This window comes from Mobula hypostoma, chromosome 22, assembly GCF_963921235.1.
Source record: "Mobula hypostoma chromosome 22, sMobHyp1.1, whole genome shotgun sequence".
NCBI lineage: Eukaryota > Metazoa > Chordata > Chondrichthyes > Myliobatiformes > Myliobatidae > Mobula > Mobula hypostoma.
The window spans coordinates 40,244,177-40,269,357 of NC_086118.1; the positions used below are offsets into that span (position 1 = coordinate 40,244,177).

A 25,181-nucleotide genomic window follows, 5' to 3' on the forward strand; every position below is an offset into this window, starting at 1 on the left:
TGCTGGCTTCAACTCTTGAGTTATTTCTCCAAACTTCTCTGTTCCTTAATCTGTAAAATATTCATGTACCACAGTTTAAAATATTTCTAATGATCCAGCTTCCACCACGTACTGGGGCAGAGAATTCCAGAGATACATCAGCTTTTATTTATTAGAAGGAATTTCCATGTACCCTGATTTTTAAATGACTGACCCTTTATCTTGTAGTTATATCCCTTCATTCAAACACCCCCACTAGTGATAACATTCCAACATGTAACCTGACAAGCCTGTAATGGCTTTCTTGAACAGCATGTTACTGAACCTACAAGGGAGTGTGCTATCTTAGATCTGGTCCTGAGCAATGAGACAGGTAAAATCAGTGATCTTGTAGTTAGGGATCCTCCTGAAAAGAGTGACCGCAATATGACTGAGTTTCTCATACAAATGGAGGGTGCAATAGTTCAATTTAAACCAGTGTGTTATGCCTAAACAATGGAGACTACAATGGGATGAGGGAGGATTTGGCTCGTGTAGACTGGGAACACGGGCTATATGGTGGGACAGTTGAGGAACAGTGGAAGACTTTCAAAGAGATTTTTCACAATTCACAACAAAAGTATATTCCAGTTAAAAGCAAGGACCATAAGGGTGGGGAGAGCCAGCCTTGGATAACTAAGGAAATAAAAGAAGACATCAAACTAAAAGCTTGTGCATACAAAGTCACCAAGAGTAGTGGTAAACTGGAAGATTAGGAAAACTTTAAAAAGCAACAAAGAACCACTAAGTGAGCAATAAAGAAAGGGAAGATAGATTATGAAAATAAACTAGCACAAAATATAAAAACGGATAGTAGAAGTTTTTATATCAGCAGAAAAGGGTGGCTAAAGTGAATGTAGGTACCTTGGAGGATGAGAAAGGGGAATTGTATTGGGTAATGAGGAAATGACAGAGGTCGGTCTTCATGGTGGAGGACACGTCTAACATGCCAAAGAGAGATGGATGCGATGGGAGGTGAGGACCTCAATACAATATCTATCACTACAGAGGTAGTGCTGAGCAAACTTGTGGCCCTGAAGATAGACAAGTCCCTTGATCCTGATGGAATGCATCCCAGGGTACTGAAAGAAATGGCAGAAGTTATAGTGGAGGCTCACGCAGACGGTAGAAGGGAGAAACTCTCCCTGCCATGAACCTCCAAGCGCCGCAAACTTGCCGATGCAGCACCATTGGAAGCACCCGACCGCAGTGGACTCTGAGTCCGTCCAAAAACTTCGAGCCTCTGACACAGTCTCTCTGAGCACCATCCTCTGCCGAACGCTTTGACCCCGCCATGGCCGCCAAGCAACAAGCAAGCCAAAGACTTGGGGCCTTCTCCTCCAGAGATTCTGGACCACACAGTAGCAGCAGCAGCGAAGCAGGCATTTCAGAAGTTTCACCAGATGTTCCTCCATGCTCTCACGTCTGTCTCCATCAAATCAGGATTGTGCACGGCACCCTACTTGACAAATAACATAACAAATTAAAGAAGAAATGGGGCGGCATCTGGAAAGAAATGGATCCATCAGGCAGACACTGCATGGATTCAGCAGAGGCAGATCCAGTTTGACAACTTACTGGAGTTCTTTGAGGATATAATGAGCGCAGTGGAAAGAGGGGAACAGAAGTAAGTTATTTACTTGGATTTCCAGAAAGCATTCAATAAGGTGCCGCATAAAAGACTTATTCATAAGATAAGGATGCATAGAGTTGGGGTGATATATTAGCATGGATAGAGGATTGGTTAACTAATAGAAAGCAGAGAGTTGGGATACATGGGTGTTTCTTTGGTTGGCAATCAGTGGTGTGTGGTGTGTCACAGGGGTCAGTGCTAAGCCTGCAAATGTTCATAATATACATTAACAATCTGGAAGAGGGGACCGAGTGTAGTATGTCTAAGTTTGTTGATGATACAAAATTAAGTGGAAAAGCAAATTGTGCAGAAGATACGGAGAGTCTGCAGAGAGATAAAGATAGGTTAAGTGAGTGGGCAAAGGTCTGGCAGATGGAGTACAATGTCGGTAAATGCAAGGTCATCCACTTTGGAAGGAAAAATGGAAGGCCACATTATTATTTAAATGGTAAAAAATTTCAGCATACTGCTGTACAGAGGGACTGGGGAGTGCTTGTGCATGAATCACAAAAGGTTGGTTTGCAGCTGCAGCAGGCTATCAAGAAGGCAAATGCAATGTTGGCCTTCATTGCTAGAGGGATTGAATTTAAGAGCAAGGAGGTTATGCTGCAACTGTACAGGGTACTAGTGAGGCCACACCTGAGGTCTCCTTACTTGAGGAAGGATATACTGGCTTTGGAGGTGGTACAGAGGAGGTTCACCAGGTTGATTCCAGAGATGAGGGGATTAGACTATGAGGAGAGATTGGGTTGCCTGGGACTGTATTCACTGGAATTCAGAAGAATGAGAGGAGATCTTATAGAAACATATAAAATTATGAAAGGGGTAGGTAAGATAGAGGCAGGAAATTTGGGTTACATCTAAGAGGGATGATTATCTGATCCGACAGTAAGCTATACTGTTTGTTTTTAGAATAAGGTGCTCATTGACAACCGTTGTATTATCTTGTAAGTCTACAAAATGCAGTTAATTATGCATATTGCTACAATTAGCTGACTTGGTACTGTTAGGCTTTAGCTCTGCACTATCCGTTTATAACTTTTATCTATCCTTCAAAAAAAACCTACTGCAAACTCGGCCAATGATTCGACCTATTTAAGGTGACTCAAAATCGGATAGCATCGAATCCACAAAGACAAATAACGTTCAATTCGGGGAGAAAACAGCCCACAGTCCCCATTACGCACATCCGCACCCCTCCATCTTGTGGGCTTGGAGCTGGCGGCGCGCGTGACCGCCCCCTCCCGCCTCCCGCTCGTGCTTCACGCTCATTGGCGGTTACCGGCCGATGACGCGCCGCTCGTCGTCGTTTGATCGGGCGGTGGCGTTAACGCCGTAATGGAGCCCGGCTGAGGCGCTCTTCTCGCGTCGAAGACCGCCAGGCGAAACCCCTGCAAAGGTGACGACTTGTGGAGCGCTGAGGTAATAAATTTTATTTTATTTAAGTGCATAAGGTTAATGTAGCACTTGGTGAAGTCATGCTGTGGTCATAGTTTCCTGCTGAAGGGAAGGAGTATCGAAAGTCTTAGATGCTATTAAGAATAGGTTTTGCAGATAAATTTATTATCAGCTAAATTATGAACAATAGGTTTGATTTAAAATGGGTCGCTAGTAGCCTGAAAGTGGTGCAGAAGAAAAATGCTGCTTTAATTTGTCGAGTTTTTAGTTTCGCGATATACCGGACTTAGTTACGAACTCAGAGAATGCAAGAAATACCCAGCAGGAGAGGTAATAATATCCATTGGAAAGAGAAACGAGGCCGAGAACCTTCGCCACTGGCTTGGATCTCAAGCGTTAATTCTCTTCCCACGATGGTGCCAAACTTGTTGGGTTTTTCAAGCCTAAGTTATACACCCCATAAAAATGGAAAATTATCTTCCACCTCTAACATCGAGAACTCTTCTCCACTTGCATAAACGCTCGTTTTGATTTCGGTAACGACATTCATTGTTGTGGTTCATTTGGTAGCTTGCATCTGTAAATCTAAAATCACGGGTAAACAAGATACTTAAAAGATTTTCAGTAATGCTTTCAGTTATAAAATATATCAATGTCTGAGATTATTGATTACAACTGAAAATACGTTGTTCACAAATAATCCAGTGTGGGAGTAGGAATGCCTCAAGTAAAAGTTAACAGATTCCATAGGAATATTTTTTTCTTGTTTAAATATGAACGATAAGGAAGTTCTAAATTGAATGACAAATTTTTATTGAGTAAGAAAATCAGTCAAAGAACCTACACAGGAAATGAAAAATAAGGAAGGCTATGAGGGCTGAGAAATCTAGTGAGATTGAAATCATTGATGGATGAAAAAATTTCACTTAAGCTCCTCAGGTATAAAACTGTGGTCCTGTGTTTGTTGGTTCTTTGCAGCTGTTGATCTGTTCAGCTGTGCCCTTATCTCAAGCTTTGTAAAGGAAAAGGCAGAGTGCAAGATGTTAATGAAGGGAGTGGGTTTGGTGGGGTCAATAATCTTGATGAAATTGATCTTTTTTCAGAAAGACTATCTATGACAAAAACATTGCTTGAAGAATCAGGTCAAATAGCATTAATGGAGGCAAAAGATGTAAGCCATCATTTTAAGTCATGACCTTACATGTGGGCTTCCAGTGTTTTTTTGATTCTGTGTTTCAGGTAGTGTGCTCTTTAAACATAAGTTTTACATTTAAAACTTCAGGTTGTGAGTGAGAAGCCCCTTTGGGAAAGATGTGCTGCTTTGTATGAAGAGTGATTAGAACAATATTGATACTAGAAGAACATTTTACCTACATACTAGCACATCTTTTGGATGTGGGAGAAAACTGGAATAACCCAAGGAAATCCTTTGAAAGAATATGATAATTCTGGGTATATGAAGTCAGGACTGAATCCAGGTTGTTGGAACTGTGAGGTGACAGCACTAGAGTCAAAGAAAACTAGAAAACTGCAGCACAGGAAACGGGCCCTTCAGCCCATCCAGTTCATACTGAACCCCATTTAAACTGACTAATCCCATCGACCTGCACCCAGACCAAACCTTCCATACCCCTCCCATCCATGTACCTCTCTAAACTTCTCTTAAACATTGAAATCAAAATCACATCCACCACTTGCACTGGCAGCTCATTCCACCCTTTGAGTGAAGATGTTTCGCCATGTGTTCTTAAACATTTCACTTTTCACCCTTGACCTATGATCTCTAGTTGTAGTCTCACCCAACATCAGTGGGAAAAAGCCTGCTTGCATTTACCCTATCTATACCCCTAAGAATTTTGTGTACTTCAATCAAATCTCCTCACAATCTTCTGCATTCTAAGGAATAAAGTTCTAACCTATTCATTTTTCCTTATAACTCAGGTCCTCCAGTCCCAGCAGCATCTTTATAAATTTCTTCTGTATTCTCTTAATCTTATTTGCATCTTTCCTGAAAGTAGGTAACCAAAATTGCATACAGTACTCCAAATTAGGCCTCACCGTCGTTTTATACAACTTCAGCATAACATCACAATTTGTGTACCCGATACTTTGATCTCTGAAAGCTTTTTTAACGACTCTGATGTCACTTTCAATTAATTGTAGACCTGTATTCCCAGATCCCTTTGTTCTACTGCACTCCTCAGTTACCTACTATTTACTCTGTAAGAAATAACTTGGTTGGTCCTTCCAATGTGCTATACCTTGTCACACTTGTCTGCATTAAATTCCATCTGCCATTTTTCAGCCCATTATTCCTGCTGGTCGAGATCCCACTGCAAGCTTTAATAGTCTTCCTTGCTGTCCACTGCATCCCCAATCTTGGTGTCACCTGCAAACTATGGAAATGTGGTTGGAATGAAGAGTGGAGAAAAGCTGAAGCGGAGCAGTATCGGAGCCCATCCTCCTAAATCGGGAGTGAGGTTTGATCCATCTGAACGTGCTGATTTGGAAAGGTTGAGTGTGGGCTGGAAGCAGCACAAAGTTTATTGCTGTAGCGAGGCCCGGGCTCAAGTTCAGGGGGTGTCCCTGTGCTTGGACAATTTTAGCGATGGGCTTCCATTTTATGGACTCAGTTTTGTTTTGGATGCTGGTGCTTACTTTATGGTTTGCATGATTTGATTCTGTTTTTTTCCTTCTCATTTGGTATTGGTCTTTTTTAAGTTGGGTTTTTTCTTGTTTTGTGGCTGCCTGTAAGCAGCCAAATCTCAAGATTGTATAATTTATACATCCTTTGATAATAAAATGTACTTTGAACTTTAAATTTGCTGATCTAGTTAACCACATTAGCCTCCAGATTGTTGATCTTGGTGACAGACAATAATGGACCTGGCAGTGATCCCTGCGGCACTCCACTAGTCACAGACTTCCAGTCAGAGATGCAAACATCTGCTATCACTTTGGCTTCCACAAATGCAATGTCCAATCGAGTTTATTACCTCATCTTGAATGCTAAGTGACTGAACCTTAACCAGCCTTCCATGTGGGACCTTCACAAGTACAGCTCCAACACCATAGGCAAGTTTGCTGACAACACCACTGTTGTGGGCTGTATCAAAGGGGGTGATAAATCAGCATGCAGGGGGGTGATTGAAAACTTGGCTAAGTGGTGTAATACCAACAACCTCTCACTCATTGTCAATAAGACCAAGAAACTGATTGTAGACTTCAGGAGAGGGAAACCAGAGGTTCACGAGCTGGTAGTCATCAGAAGATCAGAGGTGGAGAGGGTCAGTCAGTAACTTTAAATTCCTGGGTGTCACCATCTCAGAGGACTTGTCCTGTAACCCATCATATAAATGTTATTGTGAAGAAAGCATGATAGCACCTCTGCTTCCACATGTGTCTATGGAGGTTCGACATAAATTGAAAACCTTGGCAAACTTCTATAGATGTTTGGTGGAAAGTGTACTGACTGGCTACATTACACCTGGTATGGAAACACCAATGCCTTTGAGTGGAAGGTCCCTCAGAAGCTAGTGGATTTGGCCTAGTACATCATGGGTAAAACCCTTCCAACCACTGAGCACATCTACAAACCCCATTTCCAGAAAAGTTGGGATATTTTCCAAAATGCAATAAAAACAAAGATCTATGATATGTTAATTCACGTGAACCTTTATTTAACTGACAAAAGTACAAAGAAAAGATTTTCAATAGTTTTACTGACCAATTTAATTGTATTTTATAAATATACACAAATTTAGAATTTGATGGCTGTAACACACTCAACAAAAGTTGGGACGCAGTTAAAATAAGATTGAAAAGTGCACAGAATATTCAAGTAACACCGGTTTGGAAGACTCCACATTAAGCAGGCTAATTGGTAGCAGGTGAGGTATCATGACTGGTTATAAAAGTAGCGTCCATCAAAGGCTCAGTCTTTGCAAGCAAGGATGGGTCATGGCTCACCCCTTTGTGCCAAAATTCGTGAGAGAATTGTTAGTTCAAAAGGAACATTTCTCAATGCAAGATTGCAGAGAATTTAGGTCTTTCAACATCTACAGTACATAATATTGTGAAAAGATTCAGAGAATTCAGAGACACCTCAGTGCATAAAGGGCAAGATCGGAAACCACTGTTGAATGCGCGTGATCTTCGAGCCCTCAGGCAGCACTGCCTAAGAAACCGTCATGCTACTGTGACAATTATAGCCACCTGTGCTTGGGAGTACTTCGGAAAACCATTGTCACTCAACACAGTCCGTCGCTGCATCCAGAAATGCAACTTGAAACTGTATTTTAAGGAGGAAGCCATACATCAACTCTATGCAGAAACGCCAGCGAGTTCTCTGGGCCCGAGCTCATCTCAGATGGGCCGAAAGACTGTGGAACCGTGTGCTGTGGTCATATGAGTCCACATTTCAGCTAGTTTTCGGAAAAACGGGCGTCGAGTTCTTCGTGCCAGAGATGAAAACGACCATCCAGATTGTTATCAGCGAAAGGTGCAAAAGCCAGTATCTATGATGGTATGGGGTGCATCAGTGCCCACAGCATGGGTGAGTTGCATGTATGTGAAGGTACCATTGACCCTGAGGCGTACATTAGGATTTTAGAGAGACATATGTTGCCATCAAGGCGACATCTCTTCCAGGGGCGTCCATGCTTATTTCAGCAGGACAATGCCAGACCACATTCTGCACAGGCTACAACAGTGTGGCTTTGTAGACACAGAGTGCGTGTGCTTGACTGGCCTGCTGCCAGTCCAGATCTATCTCCTATTGAAAATGTATGGCGCATCTTGAAGAGGAGAATCAGACAACGGAGACCACGGACTGTTGAGCAGCTGAAGTCTTATATAAAGCAAGAATGGACAAAATTTCCAATTGCAAATCTACTACAATTAGTATCCTCAGTTCCAAAACGATTAATAAGTGTTATTAAAAGGGAAGGTGATGTAACACAATGGTAAACATGCCTCTGTCCCAACTTTTGTTGAGTGTGTTGCAGCCATCAAATTCTAAATTTGAGTATATTTACAAAATACAATTAAGTTGGTCAGTAAAACTATTGAAAATCTTTTCTTTGTACTTTTGTCAGTTAAATAAAGGTTCACGTGAATTAACATATCACAGATTTTTGTTTTTATTGCATTTTGGAAAATATCCCAACTTTTCTGGAAATGGGGTTTGTACGTGAAACATTGCCCTAGAAAAGCAGCATCCATCATCAAAGGTCCTCATCAGCCAGGCCGTGCTCTTTTTTTGCTGCTGCCATCAGGTAGAAGGTACAGTGCCTCAGGATTTGCACCACCAGGTTCAAGAACAGTTACTACCCCTCAACCATCAAGTTGTTGAACAAAAGGGGAGACCTACGCTCATTTAAGGACTCTTATATAGTTATTTCATGCTGATTATTTCTTGCTATTTATTTATATCTGCATTTGCACAGTTTGTTTACAGCTAACAGTTCCTGATGTTTACAGTTTCTTTTCTATGGATTTGCTAATTGTGCCCGCAGAAATAGAATCTCAAGGTTGTATGTGGTGACATGTATGTATTCTGATAATAAATTTTAGTTTGAACTTTGAATCAGTCTACACTTGCCAGATCTTTACTGATACCATCAGAATTGGCCTTTCTCCGACTTAGTATCTCAACCTGAGGACCAGGCCTATCTTTTTCCATAATTACCTTGAAACTAATGGGATTTTGATCACTAGATGCACAGTGTTCCCCTGCACAAATTTCTGTCACTTGCCCTGCCTGAGTCCCTAGTAGAGTTCTTATTGCACACTGTCTTGTTGGGATATCCATGTACTGATTAAGGAAATTTTTCTGAACTACACGTTTGTACCTGCTGCATCGTTACTCTTCCCATATGCATGTACACGCAGAGGAAAGAAGGATGCAGGCCATTACCATCATGCTGTTTAAAGGCAGTGATATATGCATAATTGTTTGCCAAGTGGATAAGGATGTCTCAATAGCTTCAGGCTCATCATGTCTGATACCTAGACCTTGAGAAATGTATACTAATTGTTATCAAATTTACCAGTGTCCTTTACAGTTTTTGCCTCTGGATTATTCTTGGCACTGTCAAAGAAGTTCGTGGGATCTTGGATTTGCTGACAAACTCAAAATACTGTGTGTAACACTGTTCTTTGAAATAATGCATCCAGATCTTTTTGGTCCACTTGGCAGTATAGATAAGATCTCAGAACTGCAGTGCAAAGTTGAACTTGGCCAAGATGTTTGTACTCATGACGTTTATAACTATGAGAGTAGAGTGTTAAGAATTGAACCATACCTGAAAATAATGAGCAGGTCAAACAGCATCTGTAGAGGCAAAACATGTAAGTCATTATCAGAGTTCTGTTTTTTTGTTCTGTATTCAAGCATCTGTAGACTCTTTTGTCTTGAATAGAATCTTTTGGGTATGGAATCAATTGAAAGTCACACAGTAAGAATGAGGAGTATATGAGTCTCGCCTATTCATTATTCATAAATTAAGAAATTGAGAGCTTTAAATCCAAGTTAAAAAGATGACACTAAATTGTGATTCAGTTTGGAGAAGTGCTGTATGATTCGAGCAGTGCTGATAAGGTTAGTATTTGTTGTTCAACTCAATGGATAGATTATTTACACAATTGAATACAAAATGAAGAATTTAAGTGCAAAATTATTTGTTGCTTAATGTTTATGCAAAGACAAAAGAAACTGAAGCTAATGAAATTAATACCGAGTTTTAATTTTGTTTTGTAGTAATTTTTTTTCCAATGGAGACAATCAAACACAGTGAAGAGATGCTGAGGGCAGCTTTAATTTCTGATCATAAGGACCTTATTGACTTGTACCAGAAATACAGCCCAAGTGTGAAAAGATTCCTAGAAGAAGCACTTAGTGGAAATAGTATTCTTTTCAAACCTATTGAGTTACAATCAAAGTCCGATTGGATCCGTAGTCACCCTGAACCAAAGCAAGATTTCTACACATTTTACAGCAACCCACACAGGAAAACACCAGTTCCTGGGAAAAATGTAATTTACATTCAAATCATTGGTATGATTCTGTAAAACTATTTCAATCAGATTAAATGAATGAAGGTAAAATTATTTTGATTTTGAACAGAGGTTAGATCGAAAATAGTATAGTATTAGAAACTGAAGCTACATTGATTTGCAAAAGTAAATGGTTGGGAAGACTTAGGTACTGTTTGGATTGAGAAATATAAAGTATTTCAGCCACTTTAGCACTTAGTGTGTCCAGTCGATTTGGACTTGTATTGAATTGTCTTATTTTGAAACTTTTTGCTATAAAACTAGGTGGTTTCATGTGCACTCAAAAAGGCTGTAAAGGGATTTAAGGAAATCAAGTAAACACGAGGAATTCTGCAGATGCTGGAAATTCAAGCAACACACATCAAAGTTGCTGGTGAACACAGCAGGCCAGGCAGCATCTCTAGGAAGAGGTACGGTCGACGTTTCGGGCCGAGACCCTACGTCAGGACTAACTTACTAACTTAGTCCTGACGAAGGGTCTCGGCCCGAAACGTCGACCGTACCTCTTCCTAGAGATGCTGCCTGGCCTGCTGCGTTCACCAGCAACTTTGATGTGTGTTGCTTAAGGAAATAAAGTGGTTTGTGAAATGCCTGGGCACTTGACTGATACCATAATTGTGAATAAGTGAGTTTTTGCAATTTAGAAAATGAATAGATAAATCATGATATCTAAGGGTTAAGGTACTTAGTTTGTTAAAGACAGAAATGCTGTATATTAATCTATGATATAGTTCTGCAAGTAAGGACGAAAGTACGTAAGATTCGAGTAAGTTCAAGATGTAATTGGAATTCACTGCAATTTAGTCTGTATTCATTGTCAATGACAATTAAAACCAGAGCTTGTACCATGTAAATTTGTGAACTTCACAGAAAAAATTTTAAGACTCAAAGAGACTGGACAAAATGGGCTAACGGATATTTAAATCTAATGGCATTCTGTTTTAACAATTCCAGGATAATGAACATATGAGAAAATGTAATAGCGTTAAGCCTTGGCTATTGTATTTTATTACAGGAAATAAGACTGCATTATTCATCTACTGAAGATGGCTATGGTTCACAATTTTGTTGTAACTGTTATTCTTCCCTGCATTCCTAACTCAAATATATTTATATGTTCTTACCAGTTATTTGTAGATAAGCAATAACAAATGTAATAAGATTATGCTTAAATTATTTTTGGTACCTTATGACATTTTAAGTTATGAATGGTTTCAGTTGAAGTATTTTAATATGAAATTGGAAGAGGTTTCAATGATCTTTGACTAGCTGGGTAGCTAAGAATTTTATTGGATTTCAAACTTTTCTTGAATTGCTATACAAATTTATGTTGTATGTTCAGGTTCATTTGGTGACTCGGAGGCAACTACCAATATGTACATACATTGGTTAAAAGAATATTGTGAGGCATTTTTCTTTGGGCTGAAGGTGGAATTCCAGGAACCAATTTTGGTATCACACACTGGTTGTATGTTCCGTATGAATAAATATTCAGAAAATCTGCAGATTCATACAGGTACTATTACTTAGTATTTTTTACTGGTAAAAAATGAAGGAACTTACATTAGAAATAAGTTATCCCAGTGTTATTGTTAATCTACTATGAAGTGTAGTTAATAATTTTACATAAATTAGAAAGATATAAATGGAGCCATTGTGTTTTTCTGTGCCTGCTTGGGGATGGCACTTAGATAAATTGAGCCAGCTGGATTTATGCTGTATATAAAGTAACATTGGTTTTCAATATATAACAAAAACTCTCAATTTCCCTCATTTTCTAAACTTTATGGGATAGTATCTGAACCCCTAAATGAAAAGTCTGGAAAGTTTCCTATTTATTACTGCTGAGTAGTAGTAGCCTCTTTAAACATAATATTCTGAAATGGTGAGAGTAGTGCAAAGACTGCATTGGTCACAGTGTTGTGGAGCAAACCTAATTGATCATCTGTTCATTTCCTGCCATTCAATTTCTACTGTTTCTCTGTTTGGAATATTAAAAGCCTTTTTCAGCGTGAGCGGTAATTTGAATTAAAGCATGTAGATTGGCACTGGGAGGAGCTATAGCACATAGAACAGTATAGCACTGGAATAGGCCCTTTGCTCTATTCTGTGCACTTAACTAATTAGATAAATCCCTTCTGCTTACTCATGATCCATAGCTTTCTATTGCATAATTAAGCACCTACCTAAGAGCCTCTTAAATGCCTCTATCAGTCTGCCTCCTCCACCACCCCAGTACTGCATTGCCACTTGCCTCTTTTTTTAAAAAAGCTTGCCTTACATATTCTCCATTACACTTGTGTACTGGAGACTGACAATCTTGAATCACACCAATGCCTGCCTCTAGTTTTAGGCATTTTGACTCGGCGGGGAGGGTGGGGGAAGGAGGAACTGGCGGATGGGCCGCGAGCGGGAGGAGCTGATGGATGGGCCAGGAGGAAGGTTCAGAGGAGCTGACCTGGGTGAAGACTGTGCTACTGCCTGCTTTTTGAAGACATCGGATTTGGTGCACAAAAGCACTGTGCAGTGTAACCATGAGCGACTGTTGTGGACGTTTCTCTTGTGATGGCGAGACCCTGTTGGACATTGATAATGTGAGATGCCACAGGTCTGTTTTCCTTGTTTGATGGCAAGATAGGCAATAAGCAGCAGTGTGGCCTCAGTCATAGTGAGGACAAGGCATTGGGCAGGCTTGCCTGCTGCTGCATTCCAAGTAGACGATTTGCATGGCGCTCAGGAACTTGGACTATATACGTTTTTTCTTGTGCAATGATGTGTGTGTGCTTTTTTTCTCTCGCTGTTTTGAATGTGTGTGTGTGTGTGTGCACGCACCTGGGCCGCATAGGAATGCTGTCTCATTTGACTGTATCCATGTATGGTCTAAATGATAATTAAACTTGATTTGATAGTGCATGTCATCTAATCCAGACAGCATCCTGGTAAACCTGAACCCTCTCCAAAGCCACCATATCCCTCCTATAATGGTATGAACTGAACTGAATGCAATACTCCACATGTAGTTTAATGAAACTGCAACATAATTTATTGACTCTTGAACTTCCTGCTAGCATGCTATGCGTCACCTTTACCATCCTATTAACTTACCACTTTCAAGGAGCTGTGTACTTAGACCCCCAAGATTCTCTCTGCAAATCAGTGTTGTTAAGAGTCCTCCCATTAACCAAGTACCTGCCCTTCACATTTGATCTCTCTGCCATTTCTCTGCCTAGCTGCAATATCTACAGCACTCTATCCTTTGGCAATCTTTTATCCAATCCACATTGCCACCAATCCTTGTGATATCTGCAAACTTACTAACCCACTCGTCCACATTTTCATCCAAGTTAGTTATCTGCATACAGAACAGCAGAGGCATCAGTACTGGTCTCTGAAGAAATCCACTAGTAATACACCTTCAACAGGATTAAGACCTATCAACCACTACTATCTGACCTCTGTGAGAATCCAATTTTGAAACCAAACAGCCAAGTCACCATGGATCCCATCTGGCTCAAGCTTCTGGCAAAATCGGGAAACGATGTAAAGAATTTGAGTAGGAATACAAGGATACAATGTTGGATTCAAGAGCAAGGGCAAATTTTTAAAAAATATTTTCTTAAATATTAATGCAGATTTGTTTGTGAATAGACTCATACATTTTTAGCAGTATCTAAAATACAGTGATTTCAGGTTAATTGGGACAAATTGGGACAAGTATGTTTTGACTCAATTGAGTGGCTAGCCCAATTAGCCAAGATTTTATGGAAATGATTAAGAACTGTATTAAAAAAAGACAGACTACCACTTAAGTGAAACACACAGAACAAATTAGAACACTGCCGATACTACCACAGTACTTTAAAACTGTGTGCCAGTGCCTAATAGTTACTGAGAGAAGAATTCATTTTGTGTTGTTTTATTTGACTGTAAATAATCAAAATCAACATAGTCACCTAGTGCCTATAATGGATTGCTTTCATACAATACTTTTGCCAATTACATCCCCCGGATCTTCATTTTTCTTGTAACATTCAAGATGATTGTCAATACCTTCAAATTCTTTGTAATTCCTAACTTGTTGAAGGAACGAAATTGTTTCATTTTCGTTCCCAGCAGTTTCCGGCGCCTCCAGGTCTGAATGCAGAAATCTCAGTGAACAAAACAGTTTTGAATTGTCTTCCTGCTAATTTCTTGCCAACTATCAGTGACAAAAGTCACTGCTTTATGAACATAAAGGCATGCAACTGATTCTATTTTAAAAACTGATCGCTTTAAGCGTGATGTGTCTAATAGCCACATAAGTGCACACAACTGACGCTAGTTAGAAACTGTTCAGCAACAGCCTCTTGTCCTCAGTGTCCCAAATAAACAGCTGCCTCGATTAACTGAAGACCCAACTTTATACTTTGTTGCCAGTGTGATTCTTAATAAGTTTGCTGTTGTAAAACTCTTGCTTTTGATGTAGGTGGTATTCTCAAATATCTAAAGAAGAGAAAGCCCAAAGATGCCTTCTGCATTGTTGGAATTACAATGATTGATCTTTATCCAGAAGATTCATGGAATTTTGTTTTTGGACAGGCATCCCTCACAGAAGGTAAGGATCCTCAGGGCTTCTATATTCCTACTTCCTGTTCCTTTTGCTCCTGTTAACCTTTATAATTCTCATGTAACACTCATGTCTTTTATAAAGGAGATTCACTCACATGGCCTTCAACTTTGGATGCTACCTTAAGGATATAATCATTTACTGCCTTGGTGTATGACCTTGGTTTCTCATCCTGGGCAGCCTTGTAATAAAGTGAATAAAGTAACTGAAAAGGCACAGGTAGGAGCAGCTGATTTGCCTGTGTAGAATGTCTGGAGGAACTGCTGCCAGTTGTATTGGCAGGAGCCCCTTTGCTGACACCTCCCTAGTAATTCAACTCTCTAGACTTTGAAATTGAAAGTAAGAAATTCTTTTAAATGTTGGACTGTTGAATATTGAAAGGCCTAGACAGAGTAAATAGAGGGACAACCATTTAGAACAGAGATCGGAAGAAATTTATTTAGCCAGAGGGTGGTGATTCTGTTAACTTCATTGCCATGGATGGCTGTGGAGGCCAAGTCATTGAGTATATTTTAAATGAAGGTTAATAGGTTCTTAGTTAGTCAGGGCATCAAACATTATGGGGAGAATTGGGTTCGAGGTTGAGAGGGATAATACCTCAGCCATGATGGACTGGTGGAACAGACTCGATTGGCTAAGTGGCATAGTTCTGCTCCTATGTCTTATGATCTTATGTTATTGTGGAGGATTGAGAGAACTGTCCATTTTTATTTCTACTAATAAGGCTGTGATATCTAATGTTAGTGCGCAGAGGTTTTTCTGCTTTTTTTTGTTTTGATGTGAGGCTCTATGCTGATTTGGTAGAAAAGAAATTGACCGCTTTTTGTTAAAGTGATATAACTTCCAACTAATTTTGGAATTTGGATCATCGCCTAATTTCAATAAGCAATACAATACTATTATTATTTTTGTATTTAACATAGAGGCAATTCGACCCATCAGAACCACATCTGTTCCAGGAGATGTTTATTTCCTGTAGTCCTGCAACTTATTCTCTCTCAATATATCCATCAACTCTGTTTTGATTCATTTCACTAATAATCTACAAAAGAGAGTGATTTACAATATCTCGTTAACCTACCAGTATGTCTTTGGGATGCAGGAGAAAACTATAACACCCAGAAGAACCACATACAATCATGGGGAGAAAGTACAAACATTACATAGACTTCACCCAAGATTATGTAATCAATTATCAGTCATTAAGCTTTGAGACAGCAGTTCTAACTACTCTGTATCCATGTCCTTCTAAATACTAAGCACCACGCTTAGTAATTCTAATTTTATACCACACTGAACTTATGTTTACCAAGGTTCTGAATTGTGACATTATTATCACAACGTTCGAAAAAAGTAGTAGTAAATTCTTTTGAAATTTTTGAATGTCTTAGGCATTTTTCTTCAACAAACTCTTTCATTAGAAGTAATTTTTTTGGCAATGAGGTATTTTAACCAAATGCTATAGCCTTGATGCATTTTCAATAGATGAGGCATTGATTGTAGATTTTTATTTAAGCATTTAATTTACTTTGTGTTATCAGAAGAAATGCTGAAATAACTGTTAGTATAAACTGTTTCTCTTTAATGCACTTCTTTCAGGAATAGGTATTTTCAGTTTTGCCAGATATGATGATGAATTTTACACCATGAATTATAAGGGAAAACTGAAGGGCAAGCAGCCTGTAGTTCCTAGTGATTATTCAGTTTTTGATGAATACTACACACCGTCCATAACAAGCAAGCTGCTGTTAAGATCATGCAAGGTAGGTGTGTATGTAATACGCACAAAAGAAATGGGAGGAGGAGTAAGGCATTTGGCTTCTTGTATTTGTTTGATTATTCAATAGGACCACAGGTGACCTTTAACATCAGCAGAATTCCCCTATGCTAACCTCAATATTCCCCAATACCTGAACATGTATTTTTTGGGTATCTAGCTGTAGCTTATTGCAGTTTTGATTAGTAAATAAAATGAGTCAATCTGAGGGTTTCATTAAATTTTTGATCTTTATCAAAAATCAAGAACCAAAAGTATATGCAGTGCTTATAAAAAGGTATTCACCACCCCACCCCTTGGAGATTTTCATGTTTTATTGTTTTACAACATTGAATCTCAGTGGATTTAATTAGACTTTTTTTGACACTGATCAACAGAAAAAGACTAAAAAAAAACAGAAAAAGACTCTTTTGTGTCAAAGTGAAAACTGATCTCTGCAAAGTGATCTAAATTAGAAATATAAAAAACAAAATAATTGCAGAAGTATTTACCTCTTCAAGTCAGTATTTAGTAGAGGCATCTTTGGCAGCAATTACAGCCTTGAGTGTGTGGATAGGTCTCTATCAGCTTTGCACATCTAGACACTGCAATTTTTCCCCATCCTCCTTTATAAAACTGCTCAAGCTTTGTCAGATTGCATGGGGATTGTGAGTCAACAACCCTTTTCAAGTCCAACCACAAATTCTCAATTGGATTGAGGTCTGGACTCTGACGGCCACACCAAAACATTAACTTTGTTGTTTATAAGCCATATCTGTGTAGCTTTGTCATTTGTCTTGCTGGAAAACAAATTCTTCTCCCAAGTTGCAGTTCTCTTGCAGACTGCATCAGGTTTTCCTCCAGGATTTTCTTGTATTTTGCTGCATTAATTTTACTCTCTACCTTCATAAGCCTTCCAGGGCCTGCTACAGTGAAGCATTCCCACACAGTGTTTAGTTTGATGGCCAAAGATGTCAATGTTGGTTTCATCATATCATAGAACCTTCCAGCTGACTTCAGTCTCCCACATGCCTTCTGGCAAACTCTAGCTGAGATATCATGTGAGTCATTTTCAACAGTGGCTTTCTCTTTGCCACTGTCCCATCTCAGCCACTGAAACTTGTAACTCTTCCAGTTTTGTCATAGGTCTCTTGGTGGCCTTTCTGACTATACTCCTTGTGTGGTCGCTCAGTTTCTGAGGACTGCCTGCTCTGGGCAGATTTGCAGCTGTGCCATGTTATTTCCATTTCTTGATAATTGACTTAACTGCACTCCAAGGGATATTCAGTGTCTTGGAAATTTTCTTGTATCCATCTCCTGACTTGTGCTTTTTAATAACCTTTTTGCAGAGTTGCTTGGAGTATTCTTTTATTTTCTTGGGTGAAGTTTTTGCCAGGATACTGACACACCAGCAGTTGGACCTTCAAAATACAGGTGTATTTTTGCTACAATCAATTGGAACACCTTGACTGCACACAGGTCTCCAACACCCGATTTCTATTTAATTAATTGTGTGACTTCTAAAACCAGTTGGCTACACCAGTGATGATTTGGTGTGTGAAAGGAGGATGAATAATCATGCAATCAATTATTTTGTGTTTTTATAGTTGTGATTAATTCAGATTAATTCGGTCTGTTTTCATTTTGACACAAGTCTTTTTCTGTTGATCAGTGACAGAGCCAAATTAAATCCGCTGTGATTCAATGTTGAAAAACAATAAAATATGAAAACTTCTTGGGGTGTGTGAATACTTTTTATAGGCAACGTATATAGCTAGGGTGCCTAGGACTTTTGTACAGTACTGTATTTGTCAATGTGGAGTGGGGAGAGCAAGTTTGTAAATCTTGCAGGAGCAAAGGATGTTGGGAATGGCGAGAGTGAGTGCTGCGGGAGGGGTGTGGGACAAATGCCAGGAGTATGGTGTGGCATGAGTGTAGACGCATTGTGCCCTGAAACACCAGGCAAGGTCATTTTGATTCCAAACAAATGGTTTATTGAACTCTACAGAATATCTCTCTGGTGCTTCCTGTTCCCTCTCCTCTTCCTTCCCCTTTTCCCAACCATGATTCCCCTCTCCTTGCCCTCTTCTCACTCTCAGTCCACAATAGAGACCCATTTCAGAATCAGGTTTATTGTCAGTCAAATATGTCATGAAATTTGGTTTTTATTGTGGCAGTAAACATTCAAAAATGTAAAATTACTACGGTACTGTGCAAAAGAATTAGGTACCCTAGCTATAATGGTAAAGGGTTGATTTTTTTTCATCTAAGTATAATTTCATGCAAAATACGATTCAAAGGATACTGATATCTCAAGTAAGGGATTGTTGTTCATGTGTGTTTTCGGAATTAGTAGCCTAAGTGATCATAGAGTGTTTTGGTACCAATCAACAATTGCCATCGACAAGTGTACACAAATATTTAGTCCAAACAAAGATGGTGTTATAATCAGGAGCAAGAACTTTGGGAAGTGTTGCATTTTCCCTCCCTAATTGAGAAATGTATAACTTTCTTCAACTAGATACTCTTTTCTGAGAGAGTTTATAATGTTCATTTCCTTTTGTAAATTCTGTGAACCTTGGGAAGGATAGGCATTTGTAGACGTAATCATTGGACTTCAAGTGTTCTTCAGCTAATGAGAGTTATTTTATCTGTAAATACCTGGAAAGGTTTTATTTTGGGAAAGTTCGTGGATGTTTCCTCATTCTTTTGGTTGTGTAACACTTGTATTCCTTTCTGTTTATTTTAGATATGATTTTAGTATGGATACTTCTCAAGATTTTCATGATATAAAAGTAAAGGATAATTTAATCTTTACTGTTGTCACAAAAATAGACCAATTGCTCATTGTATCTGGAGAGCTGTTAAAGCCTCCACAATCTTAAATTCAGAAGGGGAGATTGTATTTTTTTTTAAAAACATTTTTTGAGTATGTCTGTTGCATCAGAAAAATATAATTCTGCAGTAACTTATGGAAGCTAAAATTTAACCGAGGTGTCACAATTCAGAATCTTGGTAAATGGGTCTAGATTTCATCACCTAGTCCGAAGCCACTCTCGGGCTCTTCAAGCAACACACATCAAAGTTGCTGGTGAACGCAGCAGGCCAGGCAACATCTCTAGGAAGAGGTACAGTCGACATTTTGGGCCGAGGCCCTTTTGTCAGGACTAACTGAAGGAAGAGCTAGTAAGAGATTTAAAAGTAAGAGGGGGGGGATCCAAAATGATAGGAGAAGATAGGAGGGGGAGGGATGGAGCCACGAGCTGGACAGGTGATTGGCAAAAGGGATATGAGAGGATCATGGGACAGGAGGCCCAGGGAGAAGGAAAAGGGGGAGAGGGGAAAACCCAGACGACGGGCAAGGGGTATAAGCGAGAGGGACAGAGGGAGAAAAAGGAGAGAGAGAAAGAATGTGTGTATATAAATAACAGATGGGGTACGAGTGGGGGAGGTGAGGCATTAGCGGAAGTTAGAGAAGTCAGTGTTCATGCCATCAGGTTGGAGGCTGCCCAGACGGAATATAAGGTGGTGTTCCTCCAACCTGAGTGTGGCTTCATCTTTACAGTAGAGGAGGCCGTGGATAGACATATCAGAATGGGAATGGGATGTGGAGTTAAAATGTGTGGCCACTGGGAGATCCTGCTTTCTCTGGCGGACAGAGCGTAGGTGTTCAGTAAAACAATCTCCCAGTCTGCGTCGGGTCTCGCCAATATATAGAAGGCCACATTGGGAGCACCGGACACAGTATATCAGCCCAGCCGACTCACAGGTGAAGTGTCGCCTCACCTGGAAGGTCTTCAAATCAGCTTGGTGCCCAAAGTGATGCAGACTCACAACTGGGCTAGTGTACGGGCACTGACTCTCCTCTGCCTGGGGCCCAACTTGTCCTTTCGGCACCTTCAGTGATCCAACCTTGCTCCCGGCCAGCTATACGGGCATCAGAATTCCATCTACAACTATTCTGCAACACACTACCTGGCTCATCTTGCCATTGCTCACCCCTTCACTGTTTACAGCAATAATTTAACTGGTAATCGATTCAAACCTTGTGTGAAGTCTGTGCAGAGTTTGCATTTTCTCCCATGACTCTGGCCCTGTAGCTCAGAAGGGTAGGGAAAGGAAGAGGAGGGCAGTTGTGATAGGGGACTCAATAGTAAGGGGGTCAGATAGGCGATTCTGTGGACGCAGTCCAGAGACCCGTATGGTAGTTTGCCTCCCTGGTGCCAGGGTCCGGGATATTTCTGATCGTGTTCAAGATATCCTGAAGTGGGAGGGTGAGGAGCCAGAGGTCGTAGTACATATAGGTACCAATGACATAGGTAGGAAAAGGGAAGAGGTCCTGAAAGGAGAATATAGGGAGCTAGGAAGGGAGTTGAGAAAAAGGACTGCAAAGGTAGTAATCTCAGTATTACTGCCTGTGCCACGCGACAGTGAGAGTAGGAATGCGATGAGGTGGAGGATAAATGCGTGGCTGAGGGATTGGAGCAGGAGGCAGGGATTCAAGTTTTTGGATCATTGGGACCTCTTTTGGCACAGGCGTGACCTGTACAAAAAGGACGGGTTACACTTGAATCGTAGGGGGACCAATATCCTGGCAGGGAGATTAGCGAGGGCTACTGAGGTGACTTTAAACTAGAATGGTTGGGGGGTGGGAATCAAATTAAAGAGGCTAGGCAAGAGGAGGTTAGTTCACAACAGGGGGATGGGAACCAGTGCAGAGAGACAGAGGGGTGTAAAGTGAGGGTAGAAGCAAAAAGTAGTAAGGAGAAAAGTAAAAGTGGCAGGCCGACAAATCCAGGGCAAGCATCAAAAAGGGCCACTTTTCAACATAATTGTATAAGGGCTAAGAGAGTTGTAAAAGAGTGCCTGAAGGCTTTGTGTGTCATTGCAAGGAGCATTGGTAACAAGGTGGATGAACTGAAAGTGCAGATTGTTATTAATGATTATGATATAGTTGGGATCACAGAGACATGGCTCCAGGGTGACCAAGGATGGGAGCTCAACGTTCAGGGATATACAATATTCAGGAGGGATAGACATGAAAGAAAAGGAGGTGGGGTGGCGTTGCTGGTTAAAGATGAGATTAACGCAATAGAAAGGAAGGACATAAGCTGGGAAGATGTGGAATGGATATGGGTAGAGCTGCGTAACACTAAGGGGCAGAAAACGCTGGTGGGAGTTGTGTACAGGCCACCTAACAGTAGTAGTGAGGTCGGAGATGGTATTAAACAGGAAATTAGAAATGTGTGCAATAAAGGAACAGCAGTTATAATGGGTGACTTCAATCTACATGTAGATTGGGTGAACCAAATTGATAAAGGTGTTGAGGAAGAGGATTTCTTGGAATGTATGCGGGATGGTTTTTTGAACCAACATGCCGAGGAACCAACTAGAGAGCAGACTGTTCTAGACTGGGTTTTGAGCAATGAGGAAGGGTTAATTAGCAATCTTGTCGTGAGAGGCCCCTTGGGTAAGAGTGACCATAATATGGTGGAATTCTTCATTAAGATGGAGAGTGACATAGTTAATTCAGAAACAAAGGTTCTGAACTTAGAGGGGTAACTTTGAAGGTATGAGTCGTGAATTAGCTAAGATGGACTGGCAAATGACACTTAAAGGATTGACGGTGGATATGCAATGGCAAGCATTTAAAGATTGCATGGATGAACTACAAAAATTGTTCATCCCAGTTTGGCAAAAGAATAAATCAAGGAAGGTAGTGCACCCGTGGCTGACGAGAAATTAGGGATAGTATCAATTCCAAAGAAGAAGCATACAAATTAGCCAGAAAAAGTGGCTCACCTGAGGACTGGGAGAAATTCAGAGTTCAGCAGAGGAGGACAAAGGGCTTAATTAGGAAGGGGAAAACAGATTATGAGAGAAAACTGGCAGGGAACATAAAAACAGACTGTAAAAGCTTTTATAGATATGTAAAAAGGAAAAGACTGGTAAAGACAAATGTAGGTCCCCTACAGACAGAAACAGGTGAATTGATTATGGGGAGCAAGGACATGGCAGACCAATTGAATAATTACTTTGCTTCTGTCTTCACTAAGGAGGACATAAATAATCTTTCAGAAATAGTAGGGGACAGAGAGTCCACTGAGATGGAGGAACTGAGCGAAATACATGTTAGTAGGGAAGTGGTGTTAGGTAAATTGAAGGGATTAAAGGCAGATAAATCCCCAGGGCCAGATGATCTGCATCCCAGAGTGCTTAAGGAAATAGCCCAAGAAATAGTGGATGCATTAGTGATAATTTTTCAAAACTCGTTAGATTCTGGATGAGCTCCTGAGGATTGGAGGGTGGCTAATGTAACCCCACTTTTTAAAAAAGGAGGGAGAGAGAAACCGGGGAATTATAGACCGGTTAGCCTAACGTCGGTGGTGGGGAAACTGCTGGAGTCAGTTATCAAAGATGTGATAACAGCACATTTGGAAAGCGGTGAAATCATCGGACAAAGTCAGCATGCATTTGTGAAAGGAAAATCATGTCTGACGAATCTCATAGAATTTTTTGAGGATGTAACTAGTAGAGTGGATAGGGGAGAACCAGTGGATGTGGTATATTTGGATTTTCAAAAGGCTTTTGACAAGGTCCCACACAGGAGATTAGTGTGCAAACTTAAAGCACATGGTATTGGGGGTAAGGTATTGATGTGGATAGAGAATTGGTTAGCAGACAGGAAGCAAAGAGTGGGAATAAACGGGACCTTTTCAGAATGGCAGGCAGTGACTAGTGGGGTACCGCAAGGCTCAGTGCTGGGACCCCAGTTGTTTACAATATATATTAATGACTTGGATGAGGGAATTAAATGCAGCATCTCCAAGTTTGCGGATGACACGAAGCTGGGTGGCAGTGTTAGCTGTGAGGAGGATGCTAAGAGGATGTAGGGTGACTTGGATAGGTTGGGTGAGTGGGCAAATTCATGGCAGATGCAATTTAATGTGGATAAATGTGAAGTTATCCACTTTGGTAGCAAAAATAGGAAAACAGGTTATTATCTGAATGGTGGCCGATTAGGAAAAGGAGAGGTGCAACGAGACCTGGGTGTCATTATACACCAGTCATTGAAAGTGGGCATGCAGGTACAGCAGGCGGTGAAAAAGGCGAATGGTATGCTGGCATTTATAGCGAGAGGATTCAAGTACAGGAGCAGGGAGGTACTACTGCAGTTGTACAAGGCCTTGGTGAGACCACACCTGGAGTATTGTGTGCAGTTTTGGTCCCCTAATCTGAGGGAAGACATCCTTGCCATAGAGGAAGTACAAAGAAGGTTCACCAGATTGATTCCTGGGATGGCAGGACTTTCATATGAAGAAAGACTGGATGAACTGGGCTTGTACTCGTTGGAATTTAGAAGATTGAGGGGGGATCTGATTGAAACGTATAAAATCCTAAAGGAATTGGACAGGCTAGATGCAGGAAGATTGTTCCCGATGTTGGGGAAGTCCAGAACGAGGGGTCACAGTTTGAGGATAAAGGGGAAGCCTTTTAGGACTGTGATTCGGAAAAACTTCTTCACACAGAGAGTGGTGAATCTGTGGAATTCTCTGCCACAGGAAACAGTTGAGGCCGGTTTATTGGCTGTATTTAAGAGGGAGTTAGATATGGCCCTTGTGGCTACGGGGATCAGGGGCTATGGAGGGAAGGTTGGTGCAGGGTTCTGAGTTGGATGATCAGCCATGATCATAATAAATGGTGGTGCAGGCTCGAAGGGCCGAATGGCCTATTCCTGCACCTATTTTCTATGTTTCTGTGACTGCATGGGTTTGCTCCAGGTGTATGGCTTTATTCCAGATCCCAAGATATGCATGTAGGTTAATTAGGCATTGTTGGGTCATCTCTTCATGTAGATTATTGGTTGAAAAAAAATCACATGAGAGTTGAGGGCACATGAGAGGGAGAAGTTGCAGGGGAACATGAAAATGAAATGAGTGGATCTGATGGGCTGAATTAGCTCCATCTGTCATGTTATAAAATCATTTGTATATTTTTGAGATTTAATATGACAAAATTACTTCATTAAATGTATCTTTCTAGTTAGTTTTTAGCTTTTTATATCAACATTACTAACATAAAACCTTCTGCATTTTCAGACTTTAACTCATGAGATTGGTCACATTTTTGGTATGCAGCACTGCCAGTGGCTGCAATGCGTCATGCAGGGATCCAATCATTTAGATGAGTCTGATCGACGTCCAATTGATTTATGCCCTATATGCCTAAGAAAGCTGCAGTGTGCCATTAACTTTGACATTAAAGAGAGATGCAAGGTAGTGTATGAGTCGCTGATCTTTTTTCAGGGAAGTATTTTGAAATGTTTCAATGAAAAAATGACACGTAATTCGTTCATTTGTGGAAGTTGCATTCTTATGATTCATTAATGCTTTACAGTTTCTTTATATACAAGGAAAATTAACTTTAATCTGAAATGTATTATGCAGTTCAAAACAAGTTTGTTGCACAGCACCTCAATTGGCTTGGGCACATAGCTCAGCATAAAATGTTCAGAATGTATTTTGCAAAGATCATTATTGCTGATATAAGAAAATACATTGCGGAAGAACAAACAACTTGCTTTTCATAATCTGAGTGCTTTACAGTGAAGTACTCTTCAAAATGTCATTTTTCTGTAAGAAATGCAACAGTTAACTTTGCACTTTGACTGCCGCATTTCTTGCATAACACTGACCAGAAATAGTACTGTGTTA

At 40.3% G+C, this 25,181-nt stretch overlaps 1 protein-coding gene across 4 annotated transcripts in view; it reads left to right on the forward strand.

The window, feature by feature from the left end:
- Positions 1-2,953: 2,953 nt before the first annotated feature.
- LOC134360299 (archaemetzincin-2) overlaps positions 2,954-25,181 on the forward strand; it is a 144,835-nt gene continuing 122,607 nt past the window's right edge. Inside the window, exons 1-6 of one of the 4 annotated variants that reach the window (XM_063074507.1) lie at positions 2,954-3,073; positions 9,810-10,106; positions 11,448-11,621; positions 14,571-14,699; positions 16,311-16,474; positions 24,567-24,743. In XM_063074507.1, the coding sequence (XP_062930577.1) occupies positions 9,824-10,106; positions 11,448-11,621; positions 14,571-14,699; positions 16,311-16,474; positions 24,567-24,743 (927 nt within the window). In that variant the 5' untranslated portion in view covers positions 2,954-3,073; positions 9,810-9,823. Of the gene's footprint in view, positions 3,074-5,309; positions 6,125-9,809; positions 10,107-11,447; positions 11,622-14,570; positions 14,700-16,310; positions 16,475-24,566; positions 24,744-25,181 lie in introns of those variants that run through there. The other 3 variants (XM_063074506.1, XM_063074505.1, XM_063074508.1) reach the window with 3 other exon arrangements.